At 36.9% G+C, this 19,401-nt stretch overlaps 2 protein-coding genes across 10 annotated transcripts in view; one reads left to right on the top strand and one right to left on the bottom strand.

Moving 5' to 3' along the window:
- snap91a (synaptosome associated protein 91a) overlaps window positions 1-4,851 on the top strand; it is a 62,223-nt gene extending 57,372 nt beyond the window's left edge. For all 9 annotated transcript variants that reach the window (XM_048152975.1, XM_048152981.1, XM_048152978.1 and 6 more), the window contains 2 exons: window positions 3,046-3,140; window positions 3,224-4,851. In XM_048152975.1, the coding sequence (XP_048008932.1) occupies window positions 3,046-3,132 (87 nt within the window). In that variant the 3' untranslated portion in view covers window positions 3,133-3,140; window positions 3,224-4,851. The remainder of the gene's footprint in view (window positions 1-3,045; window positions 3,141-3,223) is intronic.
- Window positions 4,852-5,274: 423 nt separating this feature from the next.
- On the bottom strand, window positions 5,275-12,747 carry prss35 (serine protease 35). The gene is made up of 2 exons (XM_048153660.1): window positions 12,352-12,747; window positions 5,275-7,584 (listed from the first exon to the last, which is right to left on the bottom strand). Exon 2 carries the CDS (start codon window positions 7,569-7,571, stop codon window positions 6,300-6,302), a length of 1,272 nt encoding a protein of 423 aa, XP_048009617.1. The 5' UTR covers window positions 7,572-7,584; window positions 12,352-12,747; the 3' UTR covers window positions 5,275-6,299.
- Window positions 12,748-19,401: the final 6,654 nt, after the last annotated feature.

Genomic DNA, 19,401 nt, shown 5'->3' with positions numbered 1-19,401 from the left:
GTGAAACGACTTATCGTACAAGAAAAAAATGTAGGGCGGCACTTGATTTTGTCTTTTGAGAATTGGGTCATAGTTTGACCTCTTGTGAGTGACAAGTTGTCCTACCCTTGCGCCCGTAAACACATCATCAGAAAAGAGATGAGGGAGGGGAAGTTATTTTGATGAAAGATTACAAGGGCACATACTGCAATAATCCATTTAAAAAAAAAAAAGAATTGTCAGTTTTGATTTAATGGTGACATCAATGAAATGTTGAAAATATTTGTAAATAAAGTTTTTTTTTTGTTTGTCTATGATAATGAAGAAGAGGTGAAGAAAAATGTGCACCATGAATATTATTTTTGGAAATCAAGTTTTCAAAGAACAGTTTTCATGTTAGTTTTATTAATATTTAAATTTATATATCATTTTTGGAATATTTGATTTAATTTTATACTTTCTTGTCGAATAAAATGTTATTTTTGTTGACTAAATTGACTAAATGTTTTAGTCTATGATAGACTATAGACTAAAACATAGACTGAAAGATATTTTCATCATTTTCATCATATTTTCAAAATTGACACTATACACACATACTGTATATAATTCAGATGTTTGGGGTCTGTATGGCCCAGTTTACACCTGGTATTAAAATGCATTTTGGTCGATCGGATCACAAGTGGACGATGCTAAATACAGGTGTAAACGAGGTGTAAAACGTTTTGAGCTTGTCCACTTTTGACCACTTCCAGAGGTAGTTGAAAACGCATTTGACCGGATTGCTTTCGTGGTGTAAACGCTTATGTGGTCTAGAGCCCGACCGATATGGATTTTTGGGGGCCGATGCCGATATTAACTTGAAAAGAGCCGATTTATAAGCCGATATTTTGAGTTTGAAAATAAACTGGATATTAGACCCATTTCCTATAAACTACACTTACACGACATTCAATAGAAAAATATCTGCCTGTTCTATGTATGTGGGCTGTATAAACCATTTTCCAGAAGGGATTATGTTAAAAAAAGCCTTAGATTACAGTCTCAATGACTAAACAATTGCACATCAAAAGTATATATTTTTTAATGATCAAAAAACAGTCTGGTTTTAAACATTTAACAGTTTTACTTACTTCCAGTTGAAGCTGGTTTTAACAGTCTGTGTGTGTACTGTAAATAAATTATAATACTAAAGTTAAAGTAAAAGAGCTATACCAAACAAATTCAATATTCCACAAAACCATGTCAATGAATTGAAAATAAAATTAAAATAAGTTAAATGGGAAACACTGCAGATATAGAATAAGTTAAACGCTAACGTTATAGTTTGACCTCTTATTAACGTTCGCGCTCTTCCACTGATAAACATGGTATTAGCTTTGTGGGTAATCTAATATAGCAATGCATTAGCGGCTGTAAGTGATGTTACAGAATATTTAGAAGTGATAATGATAGGACCGTTAGCTAGAACTACCACACTGTTTTTATATACAGTGTATGAACTAAATCTACAATCATTTCACATGACGAACGACAGACTCACCGTCAAAAGAGTACAACAATACTTTCTTCTGTAGTGGATTTCTGGCGCTGTTGTCAACTGGGGAGTTGCAGAGCTCCCTCTGGTGGGCAAACTATGCAACACTCATAACATGAGTGAAGCATGAGACTCTGTTTCTCATGTTTCATCGGCCGTTATAAACGCCGATGCCGATTTAAATGCAATTAGCTCATATCAGCCGATAATATCGGCCGGCCGATATATCGGTCGGGCTCTAATGTGGTCAAATGTGTACGAACAGCGCAAAAGACCACATTATGAGAAGTGCGCTAGCCAGACGGGATTTAAACTTTGTGGGCTGAAGACCTAAGTTTGTTTGAAGACAACAAATGTACCAAACACAGTGTTCTCTCACCATTCCTGATTTCTAACATACACTTAAAGGTGCTAAAGAGGATGTTTTGTTTTATACATTTTTGCAATATTACTTGAAACTGTCTTTACTAACTGATAAAAGACTATTTATTAGGTGCACTGAAAGGAATAATATTAATATACATCATCTGTGCACGAGGTAGGGCCTTAAAAACATCAGTCAATCGTTTACGCGATCATCGCGTAAACGATTGGCCCTCTGGCTTGTCAATCACTGCCGTGACGTTCCTTGTGAGAGACGTGCGCGGATTGGCCCTCTGGCTTGTCAATCACTGCTATGACGTTCCTTGTGAGAGACGAGCGCGGCTGCGCGCTCCAGTAACTTTCCACACTCCACAGGCGCCGCATGCAATGTTTTTGTCAGGAGACAGGAGTAACAACTGCAGATTATGAGTTACCTGCGGTGAGTCCGACATAATGAATCCACTAACACAACACAGCGAATGCCGGTGGTAAACACTCGTGTTCCAATACGAGTGTTTGCGAGTTTTGGGAGGTGTTCCTTCGAAGGAGGGGGGTTGTTCTTACGCATGCGCTCATTTCAAAAACTCAGTAACAGTCTTTGGTTTCTCAGTCGACGAAAAAATCCTCTCTATCACCTTTAACTCATTCAGCATGGTCTGGCGGCTATCAAGGCAGAAACGAAAGCTGCTGCTCTACGTGTTTTTCTGTCATCTCCGGGCGCATTCATTTATAAATTGCGAAAGCTTATTTTGTCCATTAGATCAAAAGATCTGAGGGAAAAAAAACAACAACATACATTTACCCACCCATAGACCCTCCCCTCGAAGAAATCAGGACAGAAGTGGTTAAAAGTGGACAAAAGAGACCGATTAAAATACCAGGTGTAAATGGGTATGTGTCTGCCTCATCTACTTGAGATCCAATTGACCAAAAAGCATCTTAATACCAGTTGTAAACAGGGCCTAAGATTTTTTTAAATGTTCTTGAAAGAAGGTTCTTGTTCTCAGCAAGGCTGCATCAAAAATACAGTAAAACAGTAAAAATTGTGAAAAATAATTACATTTAAATTTAAAATAATTTATTTTAAAATCTAATTTTTTCCTGTGATTACAAAGCTAATTTTTCAGCAGCCATTACTGTTCCTCATGCACCCTTTACTTTCTCAGTTGTCTCCAGGACCAGCTGCTCAGAGCCCCAAAAAACCTCCCACCAAGGACCCACTTGCAGATCTCAACATCAAGGACTTCTTATAACTTTCCAGGTATCGTTATCTTACTAGTGACTTCTTAAATGAGGCACCAAATCACTTAGTAACATGACATTTTCTCCATGCTCCATTTGCAGTATTTGTTTTCTCAAAGACTGAGCTCCAGTGAGACAGGTCAGCTGTCTGTTTACACCTCCAGACGCCAAAGGGGCCTGCAGCTAGATATCCACTGACCCCGCCCCTCCAACCCAAACCCCGCCCACTCTGCCCCACCCAAGCATTCCTGTGTCATGTTGTAGCACAAACTGTGAAGTGAATCGTAGAGAAAACAAGCAGAAAAACGAAGATGTGCTTATTTCGATGTTATCCTTTGTTTTGAACGAAACCGAATAAAATTATTTAAAAAAAAACACACAAATGAAAATGAAATATTAAAAAATATTCTTATGTACGTCAATTTTTTCCGGTGTTTAAGTCCGAAATGAATGATGTGTGTGTGTTGATCCCCTCGACTTTAATTCTGGTTCCTCTGGGACTTCCCTTTTGGGGTCAGAGGTCCTAAACAGGTTGTTCAAGCGCTTTCTGTTGTATGTTAGTTTTGGAGCAGTGTGTATCATTTGCAGAAGGTACTGTGTATATTATCCTCGTTGATGAAAAGGTCTCTCCTCTGCTCAAATTTTTTATCTGTGGACAACTTATTGATGTGAACCTGGTAATCGGATTATAAGAAATGCTATTGTCATCTCCCATCATCAACTGACTTGTTTGTTTACAAATATAAATATATGAAATATAAATATATATGAGTTATGTATAAATGAATAACATATCTAGGCTCCTCTATAACCTCTTGGTGATTACATGTAACTTTTGTATTTTAACTCATATTATTTTTCATATATATATTTTTTTGAATCTTTAGTTTATGTTTTAATTGTCAATGCGTTGTCAGTTCACTGTTTACATGGATATCCCAAGAAACTTGAGGTTAACCTTTATGGATATCCTCAGCAAATTTGGACTTTAATTCCACTTAATCTCAGTGCTACAAATCTCAGCTGATCTCTGAGAAAGGCCTTTTGCAGTATCTTAAAATAAATATGTACAGCAACTTGTTCAACTGGTGATGTTTCCACACACAAAAAAAAAAAAAAAAATCCCCCAAGATTTCACAGTTGTATAGTAAGTGGAATGCTGTGTTTGAGTCTCATAGTTACTTGTGCTTGTATGAAATCCAAACTGAAGCTGGTACATGTAGTGTTATTTTGTATAATTGTAAAAGAACCCGTTCACATGTTTGGTTCTCAGTCTTACCCTCTCATACAACATTATGAACCCTGACCCTTGTTTGTTATACGTAACGGTTAATTCATACTCCCTCTGTTGGTGCGTGGTGGTACTGTAGTTAGCACAGCAAAATGAAGTGAGGAGGAGATATAAGAAAATAACTGATTTCATAGATAATAGGGCATAGGTTCACTAGCAGTGATAGACTCTTAGATCCTTGTCAAAGTTTTCAGGAGGTCACTGTTAAACAGTGTTACAGAAAGGTCAGACTGACAGCCATGAATCGCCGAGCCTCTGTAACTCACTCTCTGTTAGATCTCTCATGGAAATGACTAAGGCAGATCTTCAGATCTCTCTTTTGCAATTCTCTGTTCCCTTGAAAGAAATTTTATTTTGATTTACTGATTCATATTTGACACCCCTACATAGTGCATGTAAGCCCTTTGAGATGCAATAAACACTGATGGGAAGAATTGCCCACCTGTGTCCCCCTGTGTCTGTTTTCACAAGGAGAGCTCTATATCGACACATAAATAAAGAAAAAGTGACTAACACTAGTCAGTCATTTTTAAGCTGCAAAATTTAAGGTATATGTTCCTGGGTTTAAAAATATGCATTTTAAAATATATTTTAATATAATAATAATAATAATAATTAGTGCTGACAAATTGATTAATTGCACCTATTTGATTGCACTAATAATAATAAATATATAATATATAAAATAAAATGTAAATATTATATATATATATATACCACCTTTTTTAACTTAATTAAAAAAATCGTATGTATAGGGAAACAATAAATAATGATCAATAAGCAAAAATCTAAAATTAAAAGGAAACTTGGAAAAACTAAATGTTAGATTATATAAGCTTGATGGAAAAACGGACACACACTATTTTTTCCTCTTAGACCAATACAAATCTCAGTTTATTTGGTCCTTAATAACAAAGATTTAGAAAAAGTTGTACAAAAAAGAAAAATGATGCAATCCGATTTTGAAAAATCAATTTTATATTAAGATTTTCGATTTATATTTCCTATCAAGCTGCATTGCTTTTCTCTTGATCATAATTACAATGATATGTATCATCAATTATATCTAAATTTAAATAACCCTGTTTTTTTTAAAAGAACAACATGATCATATGAAACTCATAATACAAGCCTTATTAAATACATACTTACAGTTCTACAGTAGGCTGTTACTCTGACAGGTCCTCAGATGCTTTATATTTTAAAATTAAATTAGCACCAAAAGTCAACAAGGGCATCTGAAAATGAAGCTTAAACCTCCAACTAACTGCCTGCACTGTGATACAAAAGGCAGAAACAATTGTAAATGAAAGCCCATGAAGACAGGTTACAGTTTATGCTATCAAAGGCACACAATCATAACATTTAATAAAAACAATAACAATGATAACAAGAATAAAGATTTTCAAAGAACACCAGCACATTGATACTCAGACATGTTCTTCAAAAAGAAAAAAGGAAAATTACAAACATCAAAGCTTCTTCTCTCAGAAAAAAAAGTTTTTTTTTTTTTTTCTTGTGTCAACTAGTCAGATCTAGCTTTCTACTTCAAGGTATCCAGACAGATTACCAGACAAAACAAATGCCTCCCATAGCAAACAACACTGACTGAAGTAAAATTTCTAATTCAAAACGACAGTTTAGGACAGAATTAGTTCTCATTAGGACAACTGAATCTAGAAATACATTCGTTCTAACTGATTCATAACAAAAGTTGTCTAATAAAATAAATTAAGGTATCAAAATAGCTTGGAAAAGTTCAATTGTAGGTGTGTTAAAGTCTCTAGTGTTGAGGAATGCAGCAGTTTGTGTAGTGCACAAATGGGAGGCACAAGAGTTGGTGAGAGCCGGGACAGAGGCAGTCAGACGGGCCGCTGATGGAGTCTCTCAGGTGCCCTGACACTGGCTAGAGTCCCCATGGACCCAGCGGCAGATCTGTGCATACTTCAGGGGTGTGATTCTTACGGCCACGTTGTAATCCTGCTGCACCCCGTTAACATCCACCCACTGGTGACCCGAGAACACGCCAATGATTTTCCGCTTCCACTTCTTCTTGCCAGGCTCTTTAAGGCGAATGTAGACACCCGAGCCGCTGGAGCCAGGCTTGGCATCGCAATACTGGTACAACAGGTCGTTGGACTCCTCAGACACAGAGCAGAAGCGGTACACCAGGTTGTCTGGTCGGTCATCGTCGAATCCCGAAAAATGGATACGTCCAGCGGGCAGCTTCTTGACGGAGGGGATGACGCCTAGATCCATGTACTTGGTCTTCTGTGCCCTCTTAAGCTCCAGGATGGCGTAGTCATAATCGGCCACAATGTTCTCCGAGATGCCTTTAAACCAACCCTTCGGCACCTGCATCTGTTTCACCCGCGTCCATCGGAACGAGGGCTGTTCAGAGACAGTGCTGCGGCGACTACGGTTCCTCCTTCCTTTGCCTTTGCCCTTACCCTTACGTTCTTGCTTCTCTTCAATCTCTCCATTTTCATCGATTTCTTCCTCCTCTTCTTCATGTTTCCTCTGGCCTTTCCCTTTCCTTCCTTTCCCTTTCCGGCCTTTCTTCCGGCGGGAACGGTCTTTCAGCACGCCAACGCTGAGTTTCTGTACCCCATCTAGGTAGTCCGTACCGTTATGGATGCAATGAGCGGCAGTCAGGACGTGTTTGGGGGACACCAGCACTCCAGAACAACCTGTGGAGATCTTCACAGATGTGGAGAAAGGATACTTCATGGAGTACTGCTTGTCAGCGATGGTAAACCTCGTATCCGTGCCATAGACCTCTCGTCTGTGGCGAGCGTGCAACCGAGAACCTTCCGTCCAGTCGTCGCTCACGTTTAGCTCCTGTACGGTGACGGTGGTGAGCGTGCGTGTTCCGTTGTCGTACATGGTCTCGTAGGATAGTAGCTGCTCCAGATCATCCAAACTGGGCTCTGGAAGACCCCGCTGGCACTCAATGCCACATATCCCATGGAGCTCACTCTGCGGCTTGGCCAAAAACTCTGAACTGCCCAGATGCACCGTTTGCTTTTCTTGTACCAGTGGTACTTTCCTCTGTGGCCAGGTGTAGTCATCGTCACCTGTGGGATCGTCCACTGCTGCAGACACCAGCACAGCCAGCGCTGAGATGGAAAGCAGGAGCATTAAGGGTACCGGGCCCATTGCAGAGAGACCCCTAGACCAGACAGAAAGAGAAAAAGAGAATCAATATCACCTCAAATATTGTTAAAGAGTTAGTTCACCCAAAAATTTAATTTCTGTCATTAATTACTCACCCTCAGGTCTTTCCAAACCCGCAAAACCTTTGTTCGTCTTCGGTATTTTTGATGAAATCCGAGAGTTTTTTTATCTCCCATAGAAAGCAATGAAATTACCACATTCAAGGTCCAGAGAAGTAGTAAAGACATTGCTAAAATAGTCAACGTGACGACAGTGGTTCAACCCCAACGTCATGAAATGACGAGAATACATTTTGTGCCCAAAACAAAACAAAAATAACAACTTTATTCAACAATTTCATCTCTACCCTGTCAGTCTCTTACGCAGTTGATGCAGTGAAGCGCTTCTGTGTTTACATCCGAATACAAAGTCTGTGTTCTGATGTAGAACAGGGAAGCTCTGCAATGTGTCTTCAACATAAACTGCATAGGAGAATGATAGGGTAGAAAGGAAATTGTTGAAAAAAAGCTGTTATTTTTGTTTTGCTTTTGCTCACAAAAAAGTATTCTTGTTGCTTCATAACATTAAGGTTGAACCTCTGTAGTCACGTTGACTATTTTAACGATGTCTACTCTTTTGGATCTTGAATGTGGCAATTTCATTGCTTTCTATGGGAGATAGAAAAAACCTCTCGGATTTCATTTTTGTTCGGAAAATGAACAAAGGTCTTACGGGTTTGGAATGACATGAGGGTAAGTAATTAATGACAGAAATTTCATTTTTGGATGAACTAACCCTTTAAGTAAAAACAGGAAAGAAGATAAACATCAGTGTACCTGAAATCTGTGAAGAAGCACAATCTTACAGAAGCACAGAAAATTCATAGCCAAAAATATAAGAGCATATTGTGTTGTTGTTATAAATTATTGGTATCACTATCAGTCGATATTGGATATTTATTTGCACATAGTATTTCTATTCTATTTTTAATACAATACAATTTTTTTTAACATTTAGAGTAACTTTGCAGTCATCTAAATCCCAAAGTAAAGGGCATCATCATAATATGTGCGTATTGCAGATGCGCAACATATTTTTATAACCTCGCATACATCTGGCACATGCACTTGTTTTTTTTGTTGTTGTTGTTGTTGTAAATGTATAAGTAATATTATTTTGTATGCAATATGCATGTAGTAGATTTCTTTCAGACCGTTCTACAAATGAGTGGACGTGAATTCTGGTCCCAGCTCTGCACTTTTTGGATGTCTTGATTATTTAGCACACCTGATTTATTTTATCAGCTCTTTAGTAGAGGTTCCAAGACCTAAAATGTGTGTCAGATAAGAAAGACATCCAAAAATAATATTAAGGGGGGCCTGCAGGAGGAACACAGCTGGAAGCACTGAAATAGGGAGCAGATGATTATATTATACAGTCATGGCCTCTAGGGGGAGACAAATAATAAGATTTTGGAGTGCTATTTCAAGACCCTTGAGAGTGTGTGTGTATATACAGTATACCTCATTCTCCATTATCACATTCCACAGATATTTAGATCCAATCCTAATGTAACAATAATGTATTCCCACAGATTCCAAAACAAAACTTTTGAATCTGCTTTTAAGACACAAAATCGAATGCCAAATTTTCTGCATTAGCTTTAGAGACTAAACAAATTAGTCAAATAGCACACAAATATGCTCACATTTAACAATTAGTCCTTAGATGACACTGGCTGACAGAAAATATCTACTATTAGAGGAAAATAATGCTGCCTGTGGAGACTGGAGGTTTGTGGTGGGGACTGTAAGGATATTGACCCTGTTGGTCAGAGCTTTTTGAGTCAGTGGTTTGGAAACGTTTCTTACTGTCTTGCTAAATGTCTTTAATAAGTATATACTTGGGTTCTGCGGATGGTAATGCAATTGGTACTGTAACCAATAAATAGGAGTATAAAATAATATGATAAACTAAACAAACATGCACCTACACACAAAGCTATCCGATCAGAAGCCTACTTCTGTATTCATTTATGTATCTCGTAACAGCTCTTACTGAAAAAGTTTTAGACATGAGTGCATTTTATATTTTCCACCAAACCATCAATTTGCACAGTGATGAAAAGGTGCTTGACTCTTGACTCATGCAAGTCACATGAATTATCTCGCACCAAATAAATCACGCACATAAATACTGGGAACAAAGCAGTGGTTTTAAATGCATACCAAGATTCCCAAAGCTTTTCAACAAAGCATTTCCCTGACTTTTCCAGTCATTTTGTGGGTGCAGGATAAAGATTTTCAAAACAATATAATAAAGACTGCAATGACCTGAGCATAAATATAAATAATGAATTCCATGATTTTTTTAAATATTGTATATATTTCCATTATGTTTTAAGGCCTGAAAATCACAATTTTATCCAAATATCCTGATATTTTCAGGTTTTCTGTGTCAATGAGAAAGTTTTTCATTTGCGTTTTTCATGGACAGATGACAAAGTTGTCGAAACGATCCCCTTTCACACGAATCCATGAAAACGATTCAAAACGCTGCATTGTTCATTCCAGACCAGTAGTTGGCGATGTCACTTTGTAAAGAAAAACTATTCGCCTATAAACTGAACATGTAATACGCATGCGGATGAAGTCACCATTTTCACAAATTCACGTTTTTGTAGTTTACACGGAGACAATAACGGTATCGTTTTCAAAAACTTGCACTTTGTATCCCGTTTTCAAAGTTTGCATGTTAAGCCCCCCAAAATGGTATTGTTGTGTGACAACCAAAATGCATAAAACGTTTTCAGTTTTTTTTTGTTGAAAACTGTTGTGTAAATGGCCCCTAATTCACAATATGCCAGTAGCATTTATTTGAAGAGATTGCAATACGTGATGAGTGTGTATTACAAGAGAGGCATGAAAATAATTCCGGTTTCTGGTGTTATGTTGAATTTCGACCCCCTGCTAAATTATTACCCACCTCGTTGCTACCTAATTGCCTAATCTTAACCCCACACCTACTCCTAAACCTGCCAATAATGAGGTAATAATCTGGCAGGGGGTTGAAATTCGGCACAATACCGGATACACGGACACATACAGCCTTGCCATGGACGACAGTGACTATTTGGCAATATGAGACCGCAGTAAGGGGTGAACAATATATTAGCACTGATACAATTAGCCTACTACGTTTCAAAATTACAAAGCTAAGGCGGATGTATAAGTGTGCAGCACGACAGAAATTATTTTTCACCAACACACACACACACACACACACACACACACACTCACAAAAAAAAAAAATCAGCAAAGCACAAAGCCAAGAAATTCACAGTCACCACTCTCACACATTCATCATATGTTAGATTGCTGAGCACTGCCCAAGAAAAACACAGACTGCAGCAACATTTTCTAATCAGTAGCCAGTTTAGGGATGAAGAGTGCGGGATATACAGTAGGTTGCTACTCCATTCTTGATTCAGTACATTTTCCCCTGCAGAGCTGGAATCCCTCTCCTCCCACCTCACACTTCACTATGACATGGCGTCGGTGTGGATTATCTGCATCAACCGTGCTGTCTATGAGAATCAATCTGTACAGAGCAGACAATACTGTGCAGCCTCAGTGGAAGTGTGAGGGGAAAATATGTGCACAAGAATGTGCGGAGGGAAAGTTATGGATTCAGGCAATGACAAATCAGATGTGTCCCTAGTGGAGAGGGCCATGAGAAGTGAAGCACTTACAGAGGTCCAAACAAATTCCAGCAAGACTATGATGTAAAATGTGCAGACAGCTCGAACTTTAAAAAGCCGGCAAAACAGACAAACTCAGGCAAACTTGGTCTGACACGTGGTCTGATCTCTCTATCAATAGTTTTTTTTTGATGAAACGAGCAATTGCAATCTGAAATTCCTCCATCACTACTGAAATATCATCATGACATTTCCAGTGACATTTTCTCTGTAACAGATAGGCTACATCAGTAGAGATGCTTAGATTAGTAGGCTGTTTTAAAAAAAATGGCTATGTTGGAAGAAGCAGAAATTTTCCCCTCCATGTCAGCATCAACCAATTTTCCATTACAAGGCACAGGAATCTCAATCTTGCACATTTGTAAACTTTTTAACCAACTTGATCAACCAAACGGTGGCGCTATTGGTCCCATTTCAAATTAAGTTTAAAACTGATTGATTCATTCAATATTTCCAGATCTTTAAGTGCATGCCTTTTCCCCACTGTCAATCATTAATCGATTCATGAATATTTACACCAATAATGTGAAGTTATATGCGGGATAATCATCTCCATTACAAAAATGCTAACTATGATTTCAACCAAAGAAGATCTATGATGTATTTATTTATTTATTTATTTATTTTGCAAGGGTTGCTTTGGTTAAGTTTACTTAGATTTGGGGTCTTCAAATTACTTCCCAACTGCCATTATCATCCCTGTTGTACCGTCATATACTTTTTAAAAAAGTATTCAAAGCATTTTCTCACAACTTTATGAACTCCCTAAACTCTCATGAAAAAAAAAAACAAACAAACAAAAAAAACAACTTTTTTTTATTATAGCCCATCTTTCACAGAAGCTTTGCAATCCATAAGTACAGGCTACTTGAGATGCTTCAAAATGATTATGACAATTACACTTTATTTTCACAGGTTAGAATGATGCAAAAAGTTATAAACTTTTTACATATAATGGGAGAGAATTAATGAATGAATGAATGAGTAAATAAATAAATAACCCTCTGGTGAAAAGCGTCATACCTGCTATCATTCGATTGATGGAGATGTTCAATCCGCAAACAGATGCTTGTTATTTAAGCAGAAGCGTCTAAAAGTTACTTCATCTCAGAGGTTTTCTGTTGGATTGGCTGATAGTCCGTTTCTTCTCATATCTGCTCCACCTTCAAGACAGGGAGAGCTCAGGGACGAAGCCCTTGGTAGGAATTACACTTGACGTTTAAGGGAAAGGGAGGAAAAAAGTCCCAACAAGATTTTCACAAAGAGTTTCGTATAGGGGAGGGACCATCATGCTCTGCAACGATGGAGCGGAAAAAGTGAAGTTGAGAAAGCGTTCAGCACTTGATCTTAATGAATCATGGGATTTGAATAAATCTTTTTTGGACAATTCAAAGAGTCATTTATGTCCAGAATTCAAAGGGGCTTTCCAGTGATTCGTTCCACTGGGCGCACAATAGCACAGCAGCAGCGACTTCATTGTGGTTCGGTTCCGTTCCCACATCACTGACACTTGTGTCCGTGTACATGATGTGGTAAACACGCGAGCAGGGGGTCTGCGATTTAAAAAGAAAAGACGCCTCTAAATTTGCGTGCACATCTATATGCAGATTCTTCAGTGGGTGAATGGATTATTTGTGGGAAAAAATACAAATCATGCAAAAATCGACTTTCTGTGGAGAACAGGTTTTTAATTTCTGAACTGAAATTAATTTTTGATATTTTTTGTGAGGCTAAAATTATAAATGTGGTACAACTGTTGGTAGATTATAAAAGGGAAAGAGGTTTCATTAAAAATATGATGAACTAGCTACTTAAAAAAAAAAAAAAAAACAGTATTAATATTTTAAAAACTTTTTTAAGTTTAAAAGCCAACATGTAGGAAGCCATTTTGTTGTCATGTGATAAGAGAACTGGAAATGATGTACACACATATGGCTGTGTGAAGGTAAGTTTAAAAAAAAAAAAAAAAAAAACATAACTTATTTTGATCTTTTTATGAAAGAGCATTTTTGTTCACGATAATTAGAGTAATCTATGAAAGTTTCATGCTATTCAAGAATCTTAGAAGGAAGGCTTTAAAGGGTTAGTTCACCCAAAAATGAAAATTCTGTCATTTATTACTCACCCTCATGCCGTTCCACACCCGTAAGACCTTCGTTCATCTTCAGAACACAAATTAAGATATTTTTGTTGAAATCCCATGGCTCAGTGAGGCCTGCATAGCCAGCAATGACGTTTCCTCTCTCAAGATCCATTAAAAACATATTTAAATCAGTTCATGTGAGTACAGTGGTTCAATCTTAATATTATAAAGCGAGGAGAATATTTTTGGTGCGCCAAAAAAACCTAAATAACGACTTATTTAGTGATGGCCAATTTCAAAACACTGCTTCAGGAAGCATTGGAGCATAATGAATCAACGTGTTGAATCAGCGGTTCGGAGCGCCAAAGTCACGTGATTTCAGCAGTTTGAATCATGATTCGACACAAAAGATTTAAAACGCTCTGAAGCTTCCTAAAGCAGTGTTTTAAAATTGGTCATTACTATACAAGTCGTTATTTTGTTTTTTTGGTGCACCAAAAATATTCTCACATGAACTGATTTAAATATGTTTTTAGTACATTAATGGATCTTGAGAGAGGAAATGTCATTGCTGGCTATGCAGGCCTCACTGAGCCATCGGATTTCAACAAAAATATCTTAATTTGTGTTCTGAAGATGAACGAAGGTCTTACGGGTGTGGAACGGCATGAGGGTGAGTAATAAATGACAGAATTTTCATTTTTGGGTGAACTAACCCTTTAAGTACTTGATGGTTACTCATCTGCAATGTGTGAATGTGAATGAATACATTACATTTATGAAGCATTACATTTTGAAACATTTCAACTTGCTTTTGAAACTTGATGTAGATGTAGATAACCGACATGTTTTAAACGTGATTTTTAAAGATTTATCATCCTTATTTGTAGATTTTGAGTTTTATACACTTTACTTTAGATGTGCGATCAACGCTATCAAAATTGTTCATTTTTCCACTTAATGAGTCATGGGCAGGGCTGGACTGGTAATCTGGCATACCGGGCATTTTCCCAGTGGGCCGACGCACTTTGGGGCCGATAAAAGGTTATTTTTTTATTTTATTTTATTTTTTTATTTATTTTTTTGCCAAGGACTGGCCCATCACGCAGGGACAGCGGCCCATTGGTTTGTCTTCTGAACTGACAGGCCAAAGTGAGAGAGACCTCCCCCTCCCGCGCTGTTTTTTGTTTTTAATTGGAGCATGAGAAACTGCAAAAGGCAAATATACCCGCTCACCACTGCCGCCCTATGAAGTAATAAACAGCGCAAGTCGCTTGATGCCTTGATCCTTTCAGAATTTAGTTTAAAACAGTCGTGTGATATCATGGGAACATTACAGGTTCGGTGGTGAATCTAGCTGAAAACAGCCGCGACCATGTAAAGACATGACGAGGTAAATTGGAAAACGCCAATACACACAACTACAAGCTTGTCAATCCAAAACCACCACCTTTATAGTAATTTACCTTGCAGCTACTAACAGTGAAGAAATATGGTGTTTTGGCAGAAATGTATTTATTAAAAATGCTGCTATTATTAGGCCTACTTATGTTTAATATTGAGGAATATAAATCACTTTCTTTCATAAAGACTGTTTTCGTATTTTCTGTGCTTACAATATTTTATTACACAATCTATAGTTTATTATTTATTTTAGAAACCATATACCCAAGGTAATAAGAAGCATGGTTTTACCTGTGCTCTGTCTACCATGATCTTACAGTTAAACCATAGTAAATTTCATCAGGGCAATTAAAGGATAATTTAACAAAACAGCTCTAAAGCCTGTATCCCATGGGATAAGGGCAAAGCTTTAGTTTTTATTTCTTTAAATATGTTTTATGACATTTTTAATAGTTCTTATGAATTTTAATTGAAGTAAAATGTTATTTCAATGAGAGCATCATGAAAGATAGATATCAGTGTCTTACATAAATTAGGTGTTAACTCTTTAAAAATGTTATTGTTTTAAAGGTTCAGTTCAACCCAAAATGTCTTAATTAACTCAAACATGAATTACTTTCTTTCTGTATAACATAAAAAATAAAATAATTGGAGTCAAGGGTAGCTTAATCAAAATGGTTTGGTTGACAACATTCTTCAGAATATCTTCTTTTGTGTTTTACAGAAGAGAGAAAGTCATACAGGTTTGAACAACATGAGAGTGAGTAAATGATGACAGGATTTGATAGCATTAAATGTACTTAACGGCATGAAAATCAGTGCTTTACTGTGACAAAAGTGCAATATTAAAGTTGTTAACTGCATTTGTAGTAAATTCAATAATATCCATCATTATTTGTCACTGTCCTTGTTTTATTTATTCATTTATTTACTCCAATTTAAGGCCCTAACCCCAGCAAAAACATTCACAGGGGAACTCGTGGGCCGCATGGGCTGGGTTTGTCCAGGGCCGAATTTTAGCCTCAGTCCAGCCCTGGTCATGGGACATCTGAGAAGTTAAATGATTAGGTCTCATTTTATTTTAAAGAGGCCACCAAACAACATTGTTGTGCGTAGACACTTTATACAAAACGGCACAGATTCCTTTCTTGGAATTAAAGTGACTGCTGGGATTAGAAAGATGCAGAACTGCCTCGTGCAAGAACTGACTTTATATATTATACTTTATATACGTTCAGGTATATTACTCTTTTTTTTTTTGTTTCTGTTTTCTAATTCTATTTCCAAACCAGAGACTCAGGGAAAGACTCAGTCTTTCAGGTTCCACAATGTACGCTCACATCAGGACCCTTCACTTCACTGTGAGGTTCTCTGTCAAGTTTGAACAGAGAAAGGTGATCTCACTGCTTTAGACTGTGGCCTCCACCCTCCAACTTAGAGAATGTGCCCCTACAATGATCATCATGAGCTCTCTCTTTGTCAATACAAGGTGTGTTATGTTTTATTTTTGCACATTGGGGTTATTTATATATTTATTTATTTATTATTGATTGTAAATCAATGGAAACGGAGTGGACGAGTGGGATCTGTGCATGACACAGAGCAGAAACAAACTCTTGTTTCCTAAAAGAGAGCTACTTCTGTCTGTAGCATCTGTACTAGCTGCGAGGTTATCTAACAGGTCTCATAAATTGTTACATGAGTGTTTGGCAGCATTGCTCTGAAAGGAATGGCCTTAGGTGATATTTCTGCTCACGGTTGTGCGGTACACTGGTTGCATAGAGGGTTCTTTGTCAAAGGAATTCATCTTTTCATGATCCAGGGTGAACCGCTAGATTTTGTGCAGGCATATGCTGTTAGAAGATTGTGTCACTGAATATTGCAACTATTGCGTTTGTTTGGAGTATTCACGGCCAATGCAGACTTTCTTAAGCGGTATAGTGCTGGTCTAGATGGTGGACCGGAATCCAGTTTACCCAACAGCTTGTTGTCAGATTTCATTTGCTGCTAATCCATAATTCCATTTATATGCTAAAAAAGACCATTTGCAGGAGTTTAAGGGAACGTGAGTGTGTTGAGTGGCTGTTCAGGCACATCCTTAGAGAGTCAATGAAGGCGATGTAGATTAAAATGTCAAGGTGTTTATTTATGCAGGTCATGGTCATAAACCATCTCAGCAGGTGTGAACCTTTCCATCGCTTATTAGAGCTTCCTCCCAGACAGAGAGCCATTTATAGGGTACCTCTTTCCTAACTAGCCCCCCTCTCCACTGTAAACTATAGCTGGAAGATAACATTGGGTTAGCCATACTGAATTTGTTGACAGCAAATATTTAGACGCATCAAAATGGGTCAAAGGTCAGGCTGTCATTATACAGCAAACATATACAAGCAGCAAAGCAAACATATGAATACACTACTGTTCAAAACTATTGAATGGTAATGTATGCATCAAAGATATACTTGTGCAGACATTTTTTAATGATGAAAAGTTTTTAAAAATTTGTTTTAATAAAAAATATTATCACATTTATTCCAAGGATTATTTTAGGCACTTTGAACTTTACAAAGATCTAAGGGATCTGGTTAAAACCAGTTTTTTTAAGGCCGTGCCCAAGTTTTTGCACAACCAGAACTGTGGTTCAAACCACATTTTCCCCATTTTTTTTGAAAGAATTTTATGCATACAGGAAGTTTTAAGGATGTCCACGTGTAGATACAAGTACTGTAGCCCACCAATACTGCTGCTACGGTGAGACACTTGGACAGATTTCTCTAAGAGACATGACCTCCTGTGCTTAAGGCGAAGTTGCCAACATACACAAGAGAGGAGCAGAGCACTTCAAGCATGCAAACAGCTAATACAAACTAAACAGAAGTGGTTCCTAAGCAAACACACTGATTTGGCACAGTGAGTCATTCTGCTCTGATATTGGCCCGGGCTTGGACTACAAGTTGACGTATAGGAGTTGTCAAGTCAGTGGCTTGAAACAAGTTCAACATTTTACACTGAAAGGATAAATAGATGTTGACTTCCATTTTTGGTTGTGAGTTTTGATAGTTAGTCTACTGCCTTCAGTGTTTCAGTGTCAGGAGTTTGTTAACAGCCAGGGTGCAGTTGGATAAACTCACAGGTTACTTAGTTGTTCTGCTAAATCTTAAGTGTAATACAAGATGATTTTCATACAAAGCACTAATAGTCAGACTTGGGAAACTTGCATTTAGGTGTCATAGAAACACAAATTCTTTGCTTGAGATCGAAAAAGCTATTCAAACTTTGCTAACATACTATGCTGATACAGAAGTCAATATACTAAGACAGAAATTTGAAGTGAAAGTGCTTGAATTGCATTATGACATCCGCATAACTGCCAGTAAGCTTCTTGGCAGAAAGTCAAGTATTTACATATAATGGTACGTTGCTAAATCACATTGGCCTTTCTTATTTTTGCAAGATTACTTCAAAGAACCAAGTTCAAAAGCAGCTCTTATTCCCCCTGTGTGACCTTTGATCTGCCTTGAATTTTTTCAAGTCAGTCACTTTACACTGTATAGCTGGTTGTCCTTTTCCTTATCTCTCAGTCTGTCTCATTCTTTGTTTTGTATTATTTTTTGCATTGCCCATTCGTGTGCTAGCAAGCTTCATTAGTCCCTGCCAAACACGTGCAAACACTTTGTATGATCACGTCAGAAGATTAATCATACCAGCATCACAGTTAATGAAGGAAAATTTACCATGTTGATATTATGAGCACTATGAAGAACAAGTCGATGAGTTCACCAAGGTTTTCCAGGTCAATGGCTCCAAAATATATGAAAGAAATTCTGAGTTTTGTACTTAGTAATCCAGATGTTCACAAGCAGAACTGTGTATTCTGCTTTGTTTTCTGACTGTGAAATAATTAGGTAGTACTTTTTTTTTTTTTTTTTTGCTAATTTTGCTTAGTTTTCTTTAAATTTTGTAATAGAGTTATTTATTATTTTATTTTAAAAATGTATTTAATTATATATAATTAATTTTATTTAAACATGTATAGATTAAATTAATTTACTCAAAAAGTTTTTATGAGTCATAATTAAAATGTTTTTAAAATAAATTGTAAACAAATTCCTTATTTTAAAAATACACTCTTTTATTGGAATCGAGGGTTCCATGAAGAAACTTTAACATCCATGGAAACTTTTCAAGGCACAAAAGGTTCTTTTTTACGGAAGAGGATTAGGGCCAAGCAATAATAAAAAAATAAAAACATCTCGAGATTAAAGTTGTTAAATTTCGAGAAAAAACTTGTTAAATTTCGAGAAAAAGGTCAAGATAAAATGTTGAGAATAAACTCATTAAATTATGAGAAAAAAAGTCGTTAAATTACGAGAACAAATTCGTTAAATTACGAATTTGTTCTCATAATTTAACGACTTTTTTCTCGTAATTTAATGACTTTATTCTCAATATTTTATCTTGACTTGTTTTCTCGAAATTTAACGACTTTTTTTCTCATAATTTAACAAATTTGTTCTCATAATCTAACGACTTTTTTCTCGTAATTTAATGACTTTATTCTCAACATTTTATCTCGACTTTTTTCT

The sequence above is a fragment of the Megalobrama amblycephala genome, linkage group LG13, assembly GCF_018812025.1.
Source record: "Megalobrama amblycephala isolate DHTTF-2021 linkage group LG13, ASM1881202v1, whole genome shotgun sequence".
Taxonomy (NCBI): Eukaryota; Metazoa; Chordata; class Actinopteri; order Cypriniformes; family Xenocyprididae; genus Megalobrama; species Megalobrama amblycephala.
This window is presented reverse-complemented; position numbering and strand designations above follow the sequence as displayed.